The sequence below is a fragment of the Hippocampus bargibanti genome, linkage group LG05, assembly GCF_051943395.1.
Source record: "Hippocampus bargibanti isolate YZ-2025 linkage group LG05, ASM5194339v1, whole genome shotgun sequence".
Taxonomy (NCBI): domain Eukaryota; kingdom Metazoa; phylum Chordata; class Actinopteri; order Syngnathiformes; family Syngnathidae; genus Hippocampus; species Hippocampus bargibanti.
The window spans coordinates 31,413,542-31,437,414 of record NC_142738.1 but is presented as its reverse complement, the minus strand read 5'-3'; the positions used below and the strand labels follow the sequence as shown (position 1 = coordinate 31,437,414).

Below are 23,873 nucleotides of genomic sequence, written 5' to 3'. Positions count from 1 at the left end.
GTCCTTCACGTCATGTAGGGCATGGACTTCGAAATTAAGGACAAGTACGCCACTGTGGAGCAACGGATTGAGGAAAAAGGGAGTGGTCTGACTGAGGCAAAGAAGAGGGCTGAGTTATTGCAGCAAGAAGCCAAGGAGCTGCTGTTGCAAGCAAGTGACAAGCTGCAGATTCTCAAAGGTGATGTCATTTTCCCATTTACAGTAAAGTCTCGTTATACCGATATTCTCGGGAGTCGGAAAAAATATCGATATAACCGGACTATCGATATATCCGATCCTGCGGCATGTAAATTTTCTCCTTGCGTTCATAAAAATAGTATCGTAATAAGCAGTACTATCGATATAACCGATATCGATATAACGAGACTTTACTGCACTATATTCTGTGGCCAAATGTTCATCCGCAGACCTATATTTCAATGTTTCTCTTAGCATCGTGGTCCCTTTGTTGGAACAGAACCACACTTGTTATGAGCCTTCATTTATTCTTCAAATTTATACACGCCAACCTTAAAGGACAACTGACATCAGAAAAACGTTTTATAGTATCTAAAATACCCAAAACACGCAGGCTGATATTTTTAGTCAAATGCAAAACACCAATCAAAATGACTTCAAGTGTCTAAAAACTGCCACAAATCAGCTTGAAACTGGGGATTTTCTGAAAGTCCCGCCCCCAGTTCATGATGTCACGCCAAGTCGTCTTGCCTTGCTCAAGAAACAAAACAATGGGCTCACGGAGTTCAGATTCTGAGAAGAAGCTTTCTTGTAACTCCTCCAGTTATGAATATGATTCAAATATTTCTGAAGAGGAAAGCATAAATGTTTGCAATCGGTGAAAGGAGTCCTCCATATCAATTCGAACCGTCAATGACAGCAATGTAGCGTCCCAGAAAATGCACAAGATGGCACCCACGCTCCGTTGGAAATGGGCTTATTTGTCTGCTGGGAATTTGTGGCAACTCGTATCAAATAGTAGTCTCGGTGCAACACACAACGATTCACTGTCGCGCTATTTATGTATTTTCCTTCTAATTTCGCCATCAACATGGATCAACACGACGTTTTCAGACCAAACCAAGTACCCAAAATGCATTGTATGTCGCTTTCTCGGTGAGTGACGATTCCTGACATCACGTCAGGCATCGTCACCAAGTCAAAAACAAGACTTCCGGAATATTGAGCGTGAGTCTTAAAAGGTAAAATATAGCTATATGCGGTGGCATCTTTGTAAAATACGCTCAGAAGAAGTCATTTGAAGTGATTTTACAAATTATGGACCAAAACACGCAGGATGATATTTTTAGTCAAATGCAAAACACCAATAAAAATGACTTAGTGTCCGAAAACTACTTCAAAATGACCTCGGAGATGCCGAGTTTCAGAAGGTCCCGCCCCCTTGTTTGTGATGTCACGCCAGGACGTCTTGCCTTGCTCGAGAATCAAAACAATGGCTTCAGATTGGGAGAAGATGCTTTCTTGTTACTCATCCAGTTATGAATATGATTCAAATAGTTCTGAAGAGGAAAGCATATATGTTCTCAATCGATTAAAGAAGTCTTTCCGGGTCATTTTGTGTCGCGTCCCAGAAAATGCAGCAGATGGCGCCAAAGCGCCGTTGGAAATGGGCTGATTTGTCCGCTTGGAATTTTTGTCAGCGAATATCAGATAGTTGTCTTGGTGCACCACACAACGATTCACCATCGCGTTATTTATGTTTTCCTTCTAATTCCTTCTAATGTTTTCAAGCCAAACAAATTACCCAAAATGCATTTCTCTGTCAGGGGGGTTCCTGACGTGAAGTCATGGTAGGTATCGTCACGAACTCAAAAACAAGACTTCCGGAATATTCTTAAAAGGTCAAATCTAGCTATATGCCGTGGAATCTTTGTAAAATACGCCCAGTATGATGTTCCAGAACAATTCAAACACCATAGCACGGGAAGTAAGGTAATGTTAGCTCTTTTTCCATAAATTGGAGTGGCTAAAAACATGCTACGAATTGAAACAATTGACTACAGGTTTCAAGTGTTTGGAAATGCCAGTTTGGAAGTAGATGAATTGCAAAACACTGAAATTGCAGCAATTAGACAAATGGTGCTGCAAAATAGAATGGTTTTGGACCTTTTGACGGCCCCACAAGGGGGCGTCTGTGCTATGGTGGGTGACACTTGTTGTACGTACATACCCGAAGAAGCGAATTTCATAAACATGACTGATGCTTTGTCTGTTATTAGGGATCTCAGAGATGCCATGGCCAAGGATCACCGGCCTGATCAACCGTGGATCTTTGACGGGCTCTTTGGGGGCCCTTGGTATAAGATTTTGCTCAGAGTGTTTATCCCTTTCGCAATTGTGATTGTATTTATTTTCTTAGTCATTGGTTGTATTATTCCATGCTTAAGAGCAATGCTAATGAATATGATAACTAATTCTCAGGTGAATTACGCAAAGGTTTTGTATCAACAAATGCGTGAAGGGGACCCTGTGTTGTAGCTAGGAATAGTACACCATGGCTAGAGTGTGGTTGCTCCAACAAACAAAAGCAAAAAAAAAAAGAAACGGAGAGTTTTCCTCATTAAAATTTAAAAACCCTCACAAATGGAGAGGTTATATATCACAGCAGCAAAGTTGTGATAGAGGTTTTTGGAGAAGGCGCCATGGTGTTAGTTAGATTAGGTTAGATAATATTAGATAATGTTATATAGATTAGATTAGATTAGATTAGATGAGTAAAGTAAAAATAAAGAATGGTTCCCTGTGCAGTTAATATGACGTGCATGCATGAAAAATTTTGGAAATGTATGAACTGATGTTTAAATGTGCAACAGGAGGGAATGATAGAGTGTGTATGCACATTAGTAAACATATTATGTAATCCCATGTTAGTTTAGTACATATTATGTTATTGCATGTTCAATTTAGTCAAACCGTATGAAAGCAGGATGTAACGAGTATCAAGTTTCCGTCTATGTCCAGCCAACACTGAGTTGTCCGTAGCTGATTGGATAACAGATCGCTGCTGTGGATGTTCAAAAACTAGTCAGAGCGGGAGCTCTGCTCTCTTTGTTCCTATCTTTGTTCGTGTGCTCCTGACTTCGCTCCTGCCTAGACGATAGAAGTGCTTTTTCTGTCTCACTGGAATAAAGTAGTTTTTTGTTCACCATCTATCATCGTCACTGATATTTTTATCACTGAACTTCGTTGAACACCGAACCAGAAGAGAAACAAGAATTTGAATCGAACAAATATCAAATAGTAGTCTTGCTGCAACACACAACGATTCACCATCGCATTATTTATGTGTTTCCTTCTAATTTTGCCATCAACACAGACGGATCAACACAAAGTTTTCAGACCAAACAAAGTACCCAACATGCATTGTGTGTCGCTTTCTCAGTCAGGGGCGTTCCTTCAGTGACGTGACGTGAGGACTCCTCACCAACTCAAAAACAAAACGTCCTGAATATTCAGCGTGAGTCTTAATAAAGTAAAATACAGCTATATGCGGTGGAATCTTTGTAAAATACGCTCAGTAGAAGTCATTTGAAGCCATTTTACAAATTATGGACACAACTTGTCCGGAGGCGTCGGTTGTCCTTTCAAGTTACATTTTGACAGTTCCTTTTTTCTCATGATGTTCATGGTGATTTTTTTTAGTAGATTTGCTGTGATACTGTATATACTGCAATTTATGGATGGAAACACTGTTTCAATATAATTGGGGATGCGGAGATTGTTTTGGTGAGAGAAGCTGAAGGCGCTGTCACCCATCGTGCTGAGACGGGCAGGGGGGGGGGGGGGGCACACAGAGGTGGAGGGAGGAAGAGGATCTGAGGGAACGAGAGGGAATAGAAATTTGAAGAAGGTCAGAACGGTATGGGGGGCAAGGTTGTAAATAGCTTTAAATGTATAAAGACGGATTTGAAAGTTGATTCTATATTTGACCGGGAGTCTGTGGAGCTCTTGGAGGACGGGGGTGATGTGGTGAAAGGATGAGGTTCTGTTGATGATCCGAGCTGAAGAATTCTGGAAGAGTTGAAGTTTGTGGAGAAGTCTCTGAGGGACACCAAAGAGAAGTGAATTGCAATAGTCAATCCGGGAGGTGACAAGACGATGAACGAGGGTAGCAATGGTGTGAGGAGTGAGAGACGATTGAGATATTTGAAAGGCATGTTTCAAAAGCCAGACATAAAGTTACTAAGCAGGTGCTGGAAATAGTCATGCCTCTAAAATGTTTGAGAAGTGAACGGCACTGTTTAAAAATAAATCCACCCATTCCTGGACTTATCCTCATAAGTGTTCACTGGTAAGCAAGAGTGTGAAGACAGGACACGCTCTCGATTAGTTTCCACACAATCGTAGCCACAACTAGACAATCAAGCATTCGCAATCACAGTCACAATTGTGGAGAACATATTGAGAAATGTATTTTCTGCAGTTTTGGGCACTTCGGCATATAGAGGGCGCACCACATTATATAAAGTAAATGTCTGTCAGAGCGGTGCAAGACATGTATCATGACTGTAAGACAGTTGTGAGGTGTGCTGTCGGTGTGACGGAGGAATTCAAGGTGGAGGTGGGACTCCACCAGGGGTCAACTTTGAGCCCCTTCTTAATTCCACTATGGTGATGGGCAGGCTGACAGACAATGTTAGACAATAATCTCCTTGGACAATGATGTTTGCAGATGACATTGTGATCTGTAGCGAGAGCAGGGAACAGGTGGCGGAGAAACTAGAGATGTGGAGATATGCCCTGGAAAGGAGAGGAATTAAGATCAGTCGCAGCAAGACATAATACATGTGTGTGAATGACAGGGATCCAAGTGCAAGAGTGATGCTACAGGGAGAAGAAATAAAGAAGGTGGAAGATTTTAAGTACTTGGGTCAACTGTCCAGAGCAATGGAGAGTATGGAAAAGAGGTGAAGAAGCGTGTCCAGGCAGGCTGGAGCGGCTGGAGAAAAATGTCAGGTGTGATGTGTGATAGAAGGGTTACAGCTAGGATGAAAGGAAAAGTGTATAAAACCGTGGTCAGACCAGCCATGATGTTTGGACTGGAGACAGTGCCACTGAAGAAAAGACAAGAAGCAGAGCTGGAGGTAGCAGAGCTGAAGATGTTGAGGTTTTCTTTGGGAGTGACCAGGTTGGATAGGATCAGGAATGAGTACATTAGAGGGACAACTCATGTTAGAGGCTTTGCAGAGAAAGTCAGAGAAGCCAGACTGAGATGGTTTGGACATGTCCAGAGGAGAGAGAGTGACTATATAGGGAGAATGATTCTGAGCCTTGAACTGCCAGGCAGGAGACCAAGAGGAAGACCGAAGAGGAGGTTTATGGATGTGGTCAAAGAGGACATGAAGGTAGCTGGTGTGAGAGAAGAGGATGCACAAAACCGGGATAGATGGAGGACATTGATTCGCTGTGGCGACCCCTGAGGGGAAAAGCCAAAAGGAAAAGAAGAAGGTTAGATAGAATCAGTAATGAGTACATTAGAGGGACAACTCATATTCGAGGCTTTGGAGAGAAAGTCAGAGAGGCCAGACTGAGATGGTTTGGACATGTCCAGAGGAGAGAGAGTGACTATATAGGGAGAATGATTCTGAGCCTTGAACTGCCAGGCAGGAGACCGAGAGGAAGACCAAAGAGGAGGTTTATGGATGTTGTCAAAGAGGACATGAAGGCAGCTGGTATGAGAGAAGAGGATGCACAAAACCGGGATAGATGGAGGACATTGATTCGCTGTGGCGACCCCTGAAGGGAAAAGACGAAAGGAAAAGAAGAAGAAGACCACATTATATAAAGTATAAATACTGTTTACAGATTTTAATCATGCTGGTACTCACAAACGATTGCCCACAAATCCCCGAGGGATTTGTGGGCCGGGCTCTGGGGCTGAACTGGGGGCGGGATAGGGGGTGGTTGAGGTGGTGCGCCAAACCCTACTTCGCTGATTTTTGACTATTCCGGGTGGTCCTGGTCCCCATTGACCACGAAAAATGAGGGATTACTATTTTTACATCGAACATGGGTGGTTGCAATATGAAGCGTGCGAACAGGTGTAAAACCCTAAAATACATTAAAAACATCCCCAGAAAAGAAGCTACAACATTATCTGAAGTTGCGTCATAAATCCACCAGGAGGAGTTACACTGAAGTGAATACATGACATTTAAAATACAGTAAAGTGTCGTTATATCGATATCGGATATATCGATAGTCCCGGTTATATCGATACTATTTCTATGCACGCACGGAGAAAATTACATGCAAACAGGGTCGGATATATCGATAGTCCCGGTTATATCGATATTTTTTCGGACTCCCTTGAATATCGATATAACGAGACTTTACTGTACTACTAGAAATCAGAACATTGATATTTATTGCATGTATAATGCACACCGGATTATCAGGCGCACCATCAGATGTGGAGAAAATTCAATATTTGTAGTTGCGGCTTATGATGCAAAAAATATGGCTACATCGAAAACTTAGTCTGGCACCAAAGGTCAGAGGCAGACATGCCAACTACTCATGCAACCACCAATATTTTTTTATGTTTATGTCTTGCTATATAATTGAATTAAATTCATGGTTTTATTCATATACAGTAAAGTCTCGTTATATCGATATTTTCGGGAGTCTGAAAAAATATCGATATAAGCGGACTATAGATATATCATATCCTGCGCCGAACTGCATTAAAAGTGGGCAATAAATGGGGGATCTTTGATATGGCATGTCATTTTCTCCTTGAGTTCATGGATTGCGTATCTAGCATGTTTTAGTACTGTAGTGACGTGAAAAATAAACTTACGCATTCAATAAAAATGTCTTTACACTTTTTTAATGACTATTTCTTTTCTAAAATTCAACCAATGCAAAATCCGCACGTTGTTCTATACACACGAGAGAAACCACGAACGCCAGCATGTACATGCTGTCTGAAAAACAATGATTATTGCAAGCGATAAAGATATGTGAATACAACACATTTAAATACATGTATGGACAACAAAAACTGCAACGTTTACATTCCTAACGATAGTATTCTGCGGCACGTCGAATTCTTTCGCAATAGAGGATTTGCTCCTTGTTGGATTCTCCTTGACAGCCACTATTTCCTTGTACTTTGTTTTTTTGTTTCCCCATGGTTGAAATTGGTGTTGAACAACTGAATAATGTGTAAGAAGACTACAGTATGTTTCAGATGCTATTGCAGCTCTGCTACACTGTGCAAAACACGAAAGCTGGTCACGTGACCAACGGTGTGACCGATACAGATATCGCTAATGGTGGTACTGTATAGAAACCCTTAAAGGACAACCGACGTCTCCGGACAAGTTGTGTCCGTAATTTGTAAAATGTCTTCAAATGACTTCTACTGAGCGTATTTTACAAAAATTCCACCGCATATAACTATATTTTACGTTTTAAGACTCACACTGAATATTCCGGATGTCTTGTTTTTGAGTTGGTGACGAGTCCGTACGTGACGTCACTGAAGCAATACCCCTGACCGAAAAAAGGAGACATTGTAGCAGTTCTTCCATCACGTCAATGCGTTTGGCTGTACTTGGCTGGTCTGAAAACTTCGTGTAGCACCAAAAAAGAGGCAGAAGAGGGTGACAAAGCTCCATGTAAGGAATTAATCAACCTGTGGAAACAGGTTGATTAATTCCTAACAGGAGCTTTGTCGCCATTTTCTGCCTCTTTTTGTGCTACATTTCCCGCCCCCAGATTCCTCAAAATGGCATGGAATCAAGTCTTTAATTGATACGGAAGGACTTCTTTAATCGATTGCAAACATGTATACTATCCTCTTCAGAACTATTTGAATCATATTCATAATTGGACGAGTAACAAGAAAACATATTCTCTGAATCTGAAGCCATTGTTTTGATTCTCGATCAAAGCTAGACGCCTTGGCATGACGTCACAAACTGGGGCCGGGACCTTCTGAAACTGGCCACTTCCGGTTTCAAATCGAAGTGCTTTTTAGACACTTTAAGTAATTTTTATTGGTGTTCTGCATTTGACTATTTTTGGGTATTTTAGATGCTATAAAACGTTTTTCTGATGTCAGTTAAGAAACAAAAAAATGAGCTTAAATGGCTGGTGGGAGATGAAAAGGGCACCGTAGTAACCGGATTATTGTAAGAACCCGGTATCGTACTAAACAGAACTAATTATACATCAAAGACTAGAAATTTGCCGTGAACTGAAACTAGTCTCGTAATATGCAGTACTATCAATATAACCGATATCGATATAACAAGACTTTACTGTAATTCATTTTGATAACGTGGTATAAAGCTAGACATTGATGAAATGGATATTTTTTTTCTAATCTAAACTGCACTGTTTCCATCAGGATGCGATTGTGAACCTGACGGTGTCACTCAGCCACAGTGCAACAAAGACAACGGTCACTGCCTTTGTGTAGAAGGGGTGTCTGGTTCACGTTGTGACAGCTGCGCCCGTGGGTTCTCTGGCACCTTTCCCAACTGCCACCGCTGCCACCAATGCTTTGCGGAGTGGGATGCTGTGATTGGACAATTAACAAATCAGACGCACCGTCTTGCCAACAAGGTCAACGCTCTCAAAATGAGTGGAGTCAGCGGTCCCTACCGAAAGTCAACAGACAGTATGGAAAGAAGTTTATCTGACATCCACGCCATGCTCAACCAAAACCTAGCTTCACAACCTCTAAGCGAGATCCAACATCTCTTAGTAGAGGCCAAGTAAGAGTGGATTCAAAAGACTCAATGTTGAGAAAGGCATAACCTGTCAAATCTAACCTTTTGTATCCATGTGCCCATTAGTGATTTGATGGGGACTTTGAGTCAATCACTGAACCACACGGAAAAGATTCTTCGCAACGTGCAAGAGGAGAATAGCGGGACGGAGACCAAATTAAAATTGATGATGGCTAATGCTGAGAAACTCGGGCAGACCGTTCAGGACATTATGGATCAGATTGAGTTTATCAGGAACTCCGATGTCCGAGGTAAGACTGGAGGTTCCTTCATACGTTTGAATATTGTTTGTGCTGAGCATTAGTTTCCGTTTGCTACATCAACCTATTTTGCTCATGGATGGTTTCTTTCTTGTTCATTGGCAAGTCCACATATTTATACAAAAAATCATATAACGGATGAATAAAACAGTGTTGCGTGGCCCGGTAGTCGAGTGGTTAGCACGCCGGTTTCATAGTGCAGAGGTCGTGATTTCAAGACCCGGTCCGGCCTCCCTGTGTGGAGTTTGCATGTTCTCCCCGGTCCCGCGTGGGTTTTCTCCGGGTCCTCCGGTTTCCTCCCACATTTCAAAAACATGCATGGTAGGCTGACTGAACACTCCAAATTGTCCCTAGCTAGGTGTGAGTGTGAGTGTGGATGGTTGTTTGTCTCTGTGTGCCCTGTGATTGGCTGGCAACCAATTCAGGGTGTCCCCCGCCTGGTGCCCGAAGGCGGCTGGGATAGGCTCCAGCACCCCACGCAACCCTAATGAGGAAAAAGTGGCACGGAAAATGGATGTATGGATAAAACGGTGTGTGCAGGGTCTTATGACGTCAAAATTAATTCATTCTTGATGTGATAAATGTGTATTTTGGAACAATGTTGATTTAGTAAAAAAAAATTTCTTTCATACTATTACTTTTTTTGGCCATTTAAACATTGAAGAAGATAACTGAACAAGTGTACTTAATCGATTCATGATGTAGCAGATACCAAACTCCAGGCACGGGGCCCAGATTTCGCCCCCACATTAGTTTAAGTGGCCTATGGAAGCAAATCAAAGAGAACAACTTTCATGACACTTGCTCAAATCTCGACCAACACTTCAAATTCTCATTTGTAATAAATAGGAGTGTTACTGTAAGCATTTTCAGCATTTTGCCAAACCCTCATGACAGAAACTTAAACAATAGGCGATTAAGTCTGTGTAAGTTCTCCGTCGTACAGGAGCGGTCCATTGATGAAAAGGTTTCTTCAGCCATCATTTGTACTTATTTGAAGGTGTCGGACGTTTCGCTTCTCATCCAAGAGGCTTTGTCAGCTAACTAAAATTTGCTGGTAGCTATGGCCCGATATATATATATATATATATATATATATATATATATATATATATATATATATATATATATATATATATATATATATATATATATCTACTGTCCAGAGGTGGCAGTGCCAGACCTCTGCTTTGATACACTGATTACTTCAATTGTCATGACTGATTACGTCTATTGTCCTGCCTGATTATGGGGTTTACGCTGGCCTGATTGCCCTATTTGCTCTGTTATCACCTTATCAGCATGACTAAGCCTATGTGGGCCCGCCGCCGCGTTCTTGTCGCCGCGTTCTCGCCGCCGACGCCCAACCCTGCCCTCGTTCTCGTCGTGGCGGTCCAGAGTTCCGACGCCCACCCTTCTCGGCTCTCGTCCTTGCCAGTGGACACTTCCCCCTCTGGTGCCATCAAACGGTCGATTGCTGTGCAAAAGTGATATGCTGGCTGGCTGACCAAAATTGTCGTTTGTGTTTGTGAAGAAACAGTTATTTTGTATCCTCATTTCGTGCAATGCTGTAATATTCTCTGTTAAGATAAATGAGGCATAATGCTGAATGTTGGTCGGATCTGGCAACCCAGCCACAACGCTACATCCGGTACTTTAATTTAAAAAAAAAAGAGTTCTTGTACAATGCTGAGATGATAATAATAATAAGCGACACAGAAAATGCCATTTTAAAGAGGTGGCTTTTGAGATGGGATTTGAAGGTGGGAAGAGAATCGATGTCATGAATGTTGGCAGGAAGTGAGTTCCAGAGTTTGGGGGCAGAGCAGCTGAAAGCTCTGTCCCCCATCGTGCTGAGATGAGGTGGAAGGTGGAGGTGGAGGAGGATCTGAGGGACGACATCACACCAATGATCCTCAAGTCACAGTTTCTTTTTTTTTTTTTGTTATTTTTTCTGAATGTGGACATGGGATTTGGCTGCTGTTAAGTGCAAAGCTGAATCTACCCTGTGAGATCGCCACCTCAAAAACTCATCTAGTCTATTTGCCTTGACGACTTTAACAGAAAGCTGATAAAATTAACTAAACAATACAAATGAAAGCTCATTGTTTTGTGAACTGACTTTCGCGTACGAGTACAGCAGATGCAGTGTTTGCTTTTAGGATGCTGATAGAGAAGTACAGAGAAGGTCAGAAGGAATTGCATTGTGTCTTTGTAGATCCACACTTCCACTCTTATCTCTCTGACCGCTCTCAGTTCATCCAAATGAACTCCTTCACTTCACAGTCCTCTCCTGTATCTTCTGATGTGCCCCAGGGCTCTGTCCTGGGACCTCTCCTCTTTATCACCTACCTTCTTCTTACCAGGTGCAGCCAAGACTGTCACTAAGTACTTCCTGCAGTCTCGGGGAGCTGAAGTCCGAGCAAATGCATCCACCACTGATCCAGGCAGTCCGACAGAGAACTCCGCAAAACTACGAAACCTCACAGAGGAGAAGATGAACCTAAGCAGAGATGAGTTCCTTAGGAAACACACTGAGTACGCACAAAGACTAGACGACCTTGCTGGTCAAATCCAGACTCTGGACCTGACAGAGCTCAGCCACAAGGTACAAATGTTCTCTTCAACACAATCAGGTATTCAGAAAAAGTGTATTGACCTTTTGTCACATTTCAGGCTTCAAAGATTCAGATCTAAAATTGGAATTTTGTCTGAACAATCAACACCAACACAATGGTGAAATGACTGTCAGTATAAACCCAATTCCAATGACATTAGGTCATTGTGCTAAAGGACAACCGACACCACTTTATTGTTTCCTAACTGACATCACAAAAACGTTTTATAGCATCTAAAATACCCAAAACACACAGGCTCATATTTTTAGTCAAATGCAAAACACCAATAAAAATGACTTCAAGTGTCACAAAACTACTTCAAAAAGATCTCGGGATGGCGAGTTTCAGAAGGTCTCGCCCCCTTTTTCGTGACGTCACACCAGGACGTCTTGCCTTGCTCGAGAATCACAACAATGGCTTCAGATTCGGAGAAGATGCTTTCTAGTTACTCATCCAGTTCTGAATATGATTCAAATAGTTCTGAAGAGGAAAGCATAAATGTTTGCCATCGAATAAAGAAGTCCTTGCGTATCAATTCGAGCCGTCTGGACTCCAATGTAGCGCCCAGGAAATGCAGAAGATGGCGCCCAAGCTCCGATGTAAATGGGCTGATTTGTCTGCTGAGAATTTGTGTCAACTAGTATCAAAGTTTTTTTGTTGCAACACACAACGATTCACCATGGCGTTATTTATGTTTTCCTTCTAATTTCGCCAACAACACGGATCGACACGAAGTTTTCCGACCGAACAAAGTACCCAAAATGCATTGTGTGTCGCTTTCTCGGTCAGGGGCGTTCCAGACGTGACGTCACGTCAAGAATCCTCACCAACTCGAAAACAAGACTTTCTGAATATTCAGCGCGAGTCTTAAAACGCAAATATAGCTTATATGCCGTGGAATCTTTGTAAAATACGCTCAGTAGAAGTTGTGTCCATCATACAAATGATGGACACAACTTATCCGGAGGCATCGGTTGTCCTTTAATCATGCTAAGCAAAGGAATCTTCCTTTGCTCTTGTGAGCATTTAAATCCCCCAGCAAAGACTGTTTTGTAAAATGCTAACAATTTCAATGTATATTTCTTCACAGACATGTGGCAATCTAGCAGGCAATGAATCATGTTCCTCACCCTGTGGGGGATTAGGATGTATCAATGCACAGGGTGGCCCCATGTGTGGAGGAGAAGCATGTAATGGTGTGTTGACGAAGGTTCAGTCCAGCTGGCAGAAAACATTAGAGTCTGAACAGAAAATGCTAAATGCTATGGAAGAAGTGGACAAACTTGCCAAAATGGTACAAGCACAAGCATTGGAGAATTTCTTCCAAGGCAATTGGTTTGGTCTCACATATACGTACTTTGTTTAGGTGTCTGAGGCAAAACAAAAAGCAGATCAAGCAAAAATGAGCGCGCACAACGTTTTTATGAAGACAAACAGGACGAATCACAATATTGATCAGAGCAATGAAGAGTTACGGACCTTTATTCGAGAAATTCGAGAATTCCTCACAGGTAAATCACACTCTCTGTTTGTCTGTCAGTCTGTACACTGTAAAATCCACCCCTTGTGAACGAATCACCAATGCAAGCGATCACAATTTAGAATAAATACAGTAAAGTCTCGTTATATCGATATTCAAGGGAGTCCGAAAAAATATCGATATAACCGGGACTATCGATATATCCGGCCCTGTTTGCATGTAATTTTCTCTGTGCGTGCATAGAAATAGTATCGATATAACCGGGACTATCGATATATCCGATATCGATATAACGAGACTTTACTGTAAGTAGAATTGACTGAAAAATGATTTTTATCATCATGCTAAATATTAATTGTTGATCAAATAGTCACTTCAGGAGTGTCAGATAAAATAATGTAAGTGCTGAGTAAAACAACGGCATTGTTCCCGTTAAGTATCCACCTATAAATATTTTTCTTTTTTTTAGAGGATGGAGCCGATTTGGAGAGTATCGAAAAAGTTGCAAATGAGGTGCTGGCCATGCAGATGCCAACCACACCCAAGCAGCTTCAGAACCTCACAGATGAAATTTGCAAATTGGTGGGGGAACTTGGTCATGTGGAGATTATCCTACAGGAGAGCAATAATGACAGTGAGACAGCTGAAAGTCTACTGAAACAAGCCCGACAAGCTAGGTGAGTGTCCTCTTGTGTCCCGAGCTAACTTATTATTTTTGATGGTACAGCCGTTTCCACCGACAACAGGGTCAATATCAATCAATCAATAGCAATTACAAAACACACGTCCTTCTGAATAAATGGATGCCGGTCGTCAAAATGATAATCGATCAAAAGCCGTCTTCAGCCGTCATCTGTACTTCTTTGAAGGTGTCAGACGTTTCGCTTATTATCCAAGATGCTTCTTCAGTGAACTAAAGTCTTACTGGTAGTTTCGGCCCTATATATATATATCCCTACTGTCCAGACATGGCGGTGCCGGACTCGGCTATGATAGGTCCCTGCTCTCAGGTTGAGGGGAGCAGAGGATCCACTGATTGCTCCTACTGTCCTGACGAACGACTGGCCTGATTGCCCTATTTGTTCTGGTATCACCTCCTCACCAAAAAAATTATAATCTGTTCATCAAGCACTGTAGTTGTGCTTTGCTTTTTTTGCTCGTCCGATCAAAATCACAGATCTTCATCAAAATTGGCTGAAAATGATGTTGAGAAAGTATTGTTTCAATTATGCTGATTATGACATGAGTAGTGGACCCAAATCAGAACAGTTCGCTCTTCAGACCCTCACAAATAGGTTAGGAAGTAGTGTAGTTCCACACTCAATGGTTGACCTGGCACACTGTCGATGCAAACATTTGTACATAAGCCATTCAATAATAGCATCTCATATTTTCATATCTATACAGTGATACCTCGGTTTACGAACACTTTTGTTAATATACGTTTCGCCTAACGAAAGTTAAATTCGCAAGAAAGGGGAGTAAAAGAAGCGATTTTCGTAAAACAACTAAATCCTTCATTAAACCGATATGGTGGGGTGAGGTTCAATTTGGATCGTTCATACAATAGCCTGCTTGGGCAACATAGGATTAGTAATACTGATGAGGTGATACCGGTGGAAATGGGGCAATCACGCCAGTTGTTAGTCAGAACAATAGGAACAATCAGTGGAGCATGCAGGGAGTAGTCCTCTGCTTCCCCCAACCTGACAGCAGGGACCTATCATAGCAGAGTCCGGCACCGCTATGTCTGGACAGTAGGGATATGTATATATAGGGCCTAAACTACCAGTAAGACTTTAGTTTGCTGACGAAGCATCTTTTATAAGAAGCGAAACGTCCGACACCTTCAAAGAAGTACAGATGACGGCTGAAGAAAGCTTTTCATCGATAGACCACTCCTGTACGACTGAGATCTTACACAGACATTAAATTCGCAGGAATATAATCTCGGCATACAAACTATTTTTCGGGAAACACACGGAGCGCCACAATGAGTGATGTGTCGTTCGCGAACGAACCAGTTCTTGGAGCTGGAAATGGCAGCCGACTTTTTTTTGTACTCTATTCCCCGCAGCTTATGTATGTTTCAGTATGCCTCTGTACACTATTTGTTGAAGTATATGTATAGATATGAAAATATGACATACTATTATTGAATGGTTTATGTCCAAAGCATCTACAGTGCGCCAGGTTAAACATTGTGGCCCGCGAGTCAAAAACTTTGTCCCCCCCCCAATGTTCTAGAGCAGGGTGCTCACACTTTTTCAGCATACGAGCTACTTACAAAAACTACCAAGTCAAAATGATCTACCCACGACAAAAATGCAAAACATAATTATTTTCAAATGTTTTCAGGATTCTTTGTATGTACAATGTATGTTGCATAACTGAATAAGCCAATATTGCACAACACACATAATAACTACATATACATAACATAATAAATAATTATTCACATTTTTTTGTAATTACCTGAGTTTACTTTGATGACTTGCACTGAATTGAATCAGCCAGGGATGCATAGTCCGTACAGGAGCTGCTGACAGCCAGCCTCAAGCACATTTCCAAATGTTCATCATTCATGGTGGAACGGTATTTGGACTTAATGATCTTCATGTAGGAAAAGGCTGACTCGCATAAATAAGTGGAGCCGAATAATGCAGTCAAGGAGGTAGCACATTTCCTCAAGTTGGGGTACTTTTCCTGTGTGAGTAAGTTACAGAACTGTCCAAGTCTCTGAACAAGGAGTCAGCTGCTTCAACGAATGCTTCTTTTACCATCTCTCCGTCTTGGAAGGACTTATTGTTTTTAACGATGGCGTGACTCACCTGGAACGATGCTTCGGTGGCGACTTTCGCTTTTGAAGTATGTTGAGTGAAAAATGACTGCTGTCCGGACAACTGGGATTTTAGTTCGTCCACCTTTCTCTTTCTCAGCTGGCTTTTCGGCGGGAAGTCAATGTCGTATTTTCCATGAACAGTCCGAAAATGGCGCTCCACATTTTCCCATTCCGTATGAAAGTAATATGTTTTGCCCCCTTACTTGGTTCTGCTTTCTCACTCATTTTGACCACCATATGTTTTAGCAAGGGCTTAAAATCTGAGGTAATTCGCTGACTAGCTTGTAAATTTTGCTGCGTTTAGCGCCGTTGTTTACACATGCACAGCGACCTAAAGGTAAAAATTCAGTTGTCATCTGAATGGTTGCCCTGTATGTCAATCAAGTGATGGGACGTTTGATAGGCTGACAAATGTTTTTTTTTTTACTGTCACGCTGTGATCGACCAGTAGATCGCGATCGACGTAATGAGCATAAAACAAGGTAATCTTGCTAGAATTGTGTTCATTTTTTTGCGTTCTATAAAAAAACAAACATGACTTTGGTCATTATTTTAGGAAGGTGACGATCTTCAGTTTGAACATTTTGTGATTCTTAATGGTCTCTGTTAAAAAAAAAGATCAAGACTGTCATCATAAAACAAATCCCTATATTTAACAGTCAGGAGGCAGCTGCTGTGAAGGAATCTGCTGAGATGGTCAAACATGCGTTTGAAGAAACTCAGAGAGCTCAAACAACTGCCAGCAGTGCCATGCGGCAGGCCGCGGAAGATATCAAGAACACCAACAAGCTGCTGCTCTCAGTCAGGCCTCTTGTCTTATCCTTCACATCGATTTCAACTCTTCATCAGCAAAGTGTACTAACGCATCTTAACTGTGTTGCACTCAGGTCAAATCCGGTACATCAGATGTGGAAATAAAATTGGGCAATGCCACGAGGTGGCTGCAGCAGCTTGATGAGGATGTGACGCTACTGAGAAACCAAACTCTGAATGCCACACTGAGCAGTCAACAGACCATTCAGGATGCAACAAGCATCAGGAAAATAGTCAAAGAAGTGAAAAGGGTAAGTTCCAAAGACCAGAAAGTGGACCAGACTATGGCTCAGGAGGGGGAAATTGCTCTCTGGAGAAAGGAGAAAAAAATTTCCAGATTGATTATTTATCCTGTCCTTCACGTCATGTAGGGCATGGACTTCGAAATTAAGGACAAGTACGCCACTGTGGAGCAACGGATTGAGGAAAAAGGGAGTGGTCTGACTGAGGCAAAGAAGAGGGCTGAGTTATTGCAGCAAGAAGCCAAGGAGCTGCTGTTGCAAGCAAGTGACAAGCTGCAGATTCTCAAAGGTGATGTCATTTTCCCATTTACAGTAAAGTCTCGTTATATCGATATTCTCGGGAGTCGGAAAAAATATCGATATAACCGGACTATCGATATATCCCATCCTGCGGCATGTAAATTTTCTCCTTGCGTTCATAAAAATAGTATCGTAATAAGCAGTACTATCGATATAACCGATATCGATATATCGAGACTTTACTGCACTATATTCTGTGGCAAAATGTTCATCCGCAGACCTATATTTCAATGTTTCTCTTAGCATCGTGGTCCCTTTGTTGGAACAGAACCACACTCGTTATGAGCCTTTATTTATTCTTCAAATTTATACACGCCAACCTTAAAGGACAACTGACATCAGAAAAACGTTTTATAGTATCTAAAATACCCAAAACACGCAGGCTGATATTTTTAGTCAAATGCAAAACACCAATCAAAATGACTTCAAGTGTCCAAAAACTGCCACAAATCAGCTCGAAACTGGGGATTTTCTGAAAGTCCCGCCCCCAGGTCGTGACGTCACGCCATGTCGTCTTGCCTTGCTCAAGAAACAAAACAATGGGCTCACGGAGTTCAGATTCTGAGAAGAAGCTTTCTTGTAACTCATCCAGTTATGCATATGATTCAAATATTTCTGAAGAGGAAAGCATAAATGTTTGCAATCGGTGAAAGGAGTCCTCCATATCAATTCGAGCCGTCAATGACAGCAATGTAGCGTCCCAGAAAATGCAGAAGATGGCACCCACGCTCCGTTGGAAATGGGCTGATTTGTCCCCTGGGAATTTGTGTCAACTAGTATCAAATAGTAGTCTCGGTGCAACACACAACGATTCACTATCGCGCTATTTATGTGTTTTCCTTCTAATTTCGCCATCAACATGGATCAACACGACGTTTTCAGACCAAACCAAGTACCCAAAATGCATTGTATGTCGCTTTCTCGGTGAGTGACGATTCCTGACATCACGTCAGGCATCGTCACCAAGTCAAAAACAAGACTTCCGGAATATTCAGCGTGAGTCTTAAAAGGTAAAATATAGCTATATGTGGTGGCATCTTTGTAAAATACGCTCAGAAGAAGTCATTTGAAGTGATTTTACAAATTATGGACCAAAACACGCAGGATGATATTTTTAGTCAAATGCAAAACACCAATAAAAATGACTTAGTGTCCGAAAACTACTTCAAAATGACCTCGGAGATGCCGAGTTTCAGAAGGTCCCGCCCCCTTGTTTGTGATGTCACGCCAGGACGTCTTGCCTTGCTCGAGAATCAAAACAATGGCTTCAGATTCGGAGCAGATGCTTTCTTGTTACTCATCCACTTATGAATATGATTCAAATAGTTCTGAAGAGGAAAGCATACATGTTTGCAATCGATTAAAGAAGTCTTTCCGGGTCATTTTGTGTCGCGTCGCAGAAAATGCAGCAGATGGCGCCAAAGCTCCGTTGCAAATGGGCTGATTTGTCTGCTTGGAATTTGTGTCAGCGAATATCAGATACAGTAAAGTCTCGTTATATCGATATTCAAGGGAGTCTGAAAAAATATCGATATAACCGGGACTATCGATATATCCGACAGTGTATTGTAGGTGTTCAAATACCTGACATGTATACTTCCGCCTTCGTCAGAGTGTCACGGGTCTTAAAACGAGTAAGAATAGAGGCAAAACAATCCAATTTATCTCAACAACACTAATTGTTTTCGAGTTATTTGCTCAAAATGAGAGGAATAGCCTTAAAATTAAGTGAAAAATCAGGTGACTTTAGACGATGCGTTTAGGTGACTGCAGATAGTCTGATCAGATAAATTCAGACGATCCGATCAGGTGAATTCAGATAATCTGATAGGGTGAATTCAGACGTACAGAAAAGTTGTTGCTTCATGCTTTACTTCTGTGTAAGCTCTCAGTCGCACAGGAGTGGTCCATCGATGAAAAGGTTTCTTCAGCCGTCGTCTGTAATTCTTCGGACGTTTCGCTTCTTATCCAAGAAACTGTCAGCAAACTAAAGTCTTACTGGCAGTTTTGGCCCTACATATATATCCCTACTGTCCAGACATGGCGGTGCCGGACTCTGCTATGATAGGTCCCTGCTCTCAGATTGGGGGGAGCAGAGGACTACTCCCTGCAGCTCCACTTTCCTATTGCTCTGACTAACGACTGGCCTGATTGCCTTCATACTATGTATTTTCAATGTAGGGAGAAATTTTACAAACACATTCATGGTTGTGCTATGGGTTCACCAGTTTCACCCATAGTGGCTAATCTGTACATGGAAGAGATGGAGAAACAGGCCCTCAAATCCTTCCCGGGGACAAAACCTAGACTCTGGTTTAGATATGTGGACGATACTTTTGTCATAATTAAAAAACAAGAAATTCAATCCTTCACAGATCACCTCGACTCTGTAGACTTCAACATTAAATTTACTCGTGAGGACATTCAAGAGAACCAACGAGCCTTCTTGGATTGTAAAGTAATTATAAAAGAAGACAGTGTGTTAAAAACAGAAGTCTTTAGGAAGGCTACGCACACTGACCAATACTTACTTTTCGATTCTAACCACCCTCTACAATACATACTAGGAGTTATCAGAACCCTTCTGCATAGGGCTAAACTAATATCAAAAAGTGTCGGCATGACTGTCACCTTTACCTTCCAGGCTCTCTCCAGCTCCTCTCTGAGCCCTTAGTATTTCTCTATTTTCTCATGTTCCTTCTTTCTGATGTTTCCATCACTCGGGACCGCTACATCCATGACAATGGCTTTCCTTTGCCCTTTATCTATGACCACGATATCTGGTTGGTTGGCCATTACCATCTTGTCGGTCTGTATCTGGAAGTCCCACAGGATCTTTGCTCGGTCATTTTCTACTACCTTGGGAGGTGTTTCCCATTTTGACCTTGGGGTTTCCAGTCCATACTCCGCACAGATGTTTGGGTAGACTATGCCAGCCACCTGGTTATGGCGCTCCATGTAGGCTTTCCCTGCCAGCCTCTAACACCCTGCAGTTATGTGTTGGATTCTGTCAGGTGCCTCTTTGCACAGCCTACACCTTGGGTCTTGTCTGGTGTGGTATATCCCTGCCTCTATGGCTCTGGTGTTCAGGGCCTGCTCTTGAGCAGCCATAATGAGTGCCTCTGTGCTGTCCTTTAGGCCAGCCCTCTCTAGACACTGATAGGACTTCTTGAGATCAGCCACTTCAGTTATGGTTCGGTGGTACGTCCCGTGTAGGGGCTATTCCTCCCATGATTGTCCCTCTTCCAGCACTCCTTGATGTATTCATTGAGCTTGGGTGTTTCATCCTGGACAGTGGCTCTCACACTCATTATTCCCCGGCCTCCTTCCTTACGGCTTGTGTACAGTCTCAGGGTGCTGGACTTAGGATGGAACCCTCCATGCATGGTGAGGAGTTTTCAGATCTTAACATCCATGGTCGGAATCTCTTCCTTTGGCCACCTTATTATTCCTGCAGGGTATCTGATCAGTGGCAGGGCATAGCTGTTTATTGCCCGGGTCTTGTTCTTGACATTGAGCTGGCTTCTCAGGACTTGCCTCACCCGCTGGAGGTATTTGGTCGTAGCCGCTTTCCTTGTTGCCATTGGCCTGTGGTATACCGAGGTACTTGTAGCTGTTTTCAATGTCTGCTATTGTTCCTTCAGGGAGTGAGAAGTGTGGACTACCTTGCCCCTCTTAGTCACCATCCGACTACATTTCTCCAGCCCGAATGACATCCCGATGTCACTGCTGTAGATCCTGGTTGTGTGGATCAGGGAGTCTATGTCCCTTTTGCTCTTGCCTGACATGAGATTCCATGTTGTGGAGAGACAGGTTATTGGCAGATAGTTGGAAGGAACTGCACGCTTTAAGGAATCCTTCATGATCAGGATTATTCACCCTTTGGTTAGCCATCCATCCATCAGCAACTGGTTCATTTGTGCTGCTAGGCGCTCGTGAAGTGCTGTGAGTTTCTTTAGCCAGTAGGTGTGGACCATATCCGGGCCTTGTGCCGTCCAGTTTTTCATACCTGAGACTCTTTCTTGTATGTCTACCGCTGTGATGGTAACTGGGTTCTGTTCAGGGAGGTTGCTGTGCTCCTCTTTCAGAGTCACCAGCCATTGCGCACTGCTGTTATGTGCGACCTCCTTCTCCCATATGCCTTTCCAGTATCTTTCAGTTTCCAGCCTTGGAGGGTCTGCTCCGCTGTTAGAACCCTGCCACTGAGCGTACACTTTTGCAGGTTGTGTTGCGAACAGCCTGTTTATTCTTCTGGCCTCATTCTCTTTCGTGTACCTCTTTAGGCGACTGGACAAGGCCTGGAGCCTTTGTTTGGCAGTTTCGGGTGCTTCAGGTATGGTTATCTGCATGTACCTCTTGGGTATTGGCCTTTTATTCACACCTCTCTGGGTCTCCGTCAATTGACTCACATCTTTCCGAGCCGCCTTGATCTTAGCCTCCAACCGTCTTTTCCATGGTGGGTAATGAATCTCGTGGCTCTCATGGTTGCTCTTGTAGCCAAGCAGCTCTAGGATCACTGATGCTGAGGTGTATATCAGCTCATTGGTTTCCGTGATCGTTCCGGTCGGGATCGTTCTCAGTGCTGCATTCACAGTTTCCATGAGACTTTCAGGTGGTACTTCACATAGCCGTTGTAATCGGTTTCTTAGTTGCCCAGTTTTCATTCTTGCCATGATCTTATCTCTCAGGTCAGTTGCTGCCTCGCTCAGCATTTCATTTATTGGGGCTGGCTTCCCAATCTCATCATTCATTGGGGCTTGCCTCCCAATCTCTGGTTGAACCTCTTCCTCTGATGTGGCAGCCTGGGGCCCTTCACCTCGGAATTTGTGTTGTACCTCATCAATCTCAAGTTGTGATAGCAATTGCCGTTTGTGGATATTGGAACACTGAGCTACTAGTTGTTTCGTGGTCAACCGTGACTGTGGGTTTCGAAGTAACCATTCAGCCCCCATTCTCCGCATGTAACCCCTCTGACTAGGGTTGCTTGAGTAGTAGCATTCCAACAGAGCCATGTTATCGCATCTCGTCCATCTCCGCTTTGTTCCAGTAGCCCATTTTTCATCAAGGTGCTCTGGTTCTCCAGCACCTGACGCAGACCTTGTTTGGCCGGGCGACGTCTGAGCCGGCATGTCATTCGATTTATTGTCTCTCATCACTGTATGAGGTAGGCATTAGCGTGCAGGGTCTCGCCCAAGGACCCACACTGGATCATGTTTTGTGCTCATTTTGTCTGCCCCAAGTGGGATTCGAACCCTCGTCTCCCATATATATATATATATATATAGGGCGGCCCGGTAGTCGGGTGGTTAGCACACCAGCTTCACAGTGCAGAGGTCTCCCCGGACGCGCTTGGGTTTTCTCCGGGTCCTCCGGTTTCCTCCCACACTCTAAAAACATGCATGTCAGGCAGATTGACCACTCCAAATTGTCCCTAGGTGTGAGTGTGAGAGTGACTGTTGTATTTTTTTGTGTGCCCTGCGATTGGCTGGCAACCAATTCAGGGTGTCCCCCGCCTCGTGCCCGAAGACAGCTGAGGTCCTTGGGAAAATAAACAAAACTATCACATCTAACAATGATATTTTCAATGTTAACGAAATGTAATTTCATTTCATATTTCAGAGCTCGAAAAGTCATTTGAGGAAAACCATCGTGCACTGGAGGTGAAGGCAGAACAACTGGTGGAGCTGGAGGCCTCGGTTAAGGAGCTGCTGCATCAAATCAGCCACAAAGTTACCGTTTATAGCACCTGTTTATTCTAAGGTCAAATATCACTCGCCACTTGCAAAACCACTTTATACCTTTTGACAACAAGTACCACAAAGTGGACATTTCAAATTTTCTACTACTGAGTATAATTGAATGACTATGTCACTGTGTCCATTTGGAGTTTGTAGTGTGCACAATTGGATCTGTTCTTTGGGTGAGCAAACTTCAAAACAACAAAAGCTAAAAAGGAATGTAACGGTAGTATCACTGACCATTATTTCCAGACCTGTCAATGTTTAATCATTGATAAGAATGGTTCAGTTCTTTGCAGGTGGTCACAAGTCAGGAATCAGTATTACGTATTTTCTTTGCAATATAGTCTGATTGATGTATTTTTCGTGAACTTTACAATTGCATCATATGAAGTGATCTGAAAAAAACAGCAATACATGTTTTCACGCTGAAATTCTCACTGTTTTTGGTGTCCCACGTGTAGAGAACATTGCATTAGATACCTAATAAAGTTGAGAGCAAATTGGGAAGGGATTGCTTCTCCTTGATCACACCCTGGTTACCAAATGCGGAGTAAAAAAGTCCAACTTTTGGTTGGTCCACATTTATCTTCACCACACAAATTATCTGAACTATAAAGTGTCATTATATGTATCAAGCAAGTGAGATGAATACTTTGGGCTGCAGAGTGCTCTCTCTCTCTCTCTCTCTCTCTCTCTCTCTCTCTCTCTCTCTCTCTCTCTCTCTCTCTCTCTCTCTCTCTCTCTCTCTCTCTCTCTCTCTCTCTCTCTCTCTCTCTCACACACACACACACACATACACAAGAATGAATGACTGT

The 23,873-nt window shown here is 42.7% G+C and overlaps 1 protein-coding gene across 1 annotated transcript in view; it reads left to right on the top strand.

Annotated features, from left to right (window-relative positions):
* Positions 1–23,565, top strand: part of LOC148898526 (laminin subunit beta-1-like) — a 97,234-nt gene extending 73,669 nt beyond the window's left edge. The window contains exons 32-33 of the mRNA XM_088995735.1: positions 19–178; positions 22,937–23,565. Of these exons, the coding sequence (XP_088851861.1) occupies positions 19–178; positions 22,937–23,076 (300 nt within the window). The 3' untranslated portion in view covers positions 23,077–23,565. The remainder of the gene's footprint in view (positions 1–18; positions 179–22,936) is intronic.
* The last annotated feature ends 308 nt before the right edge of the window (positions 23,566–23,873 follow it).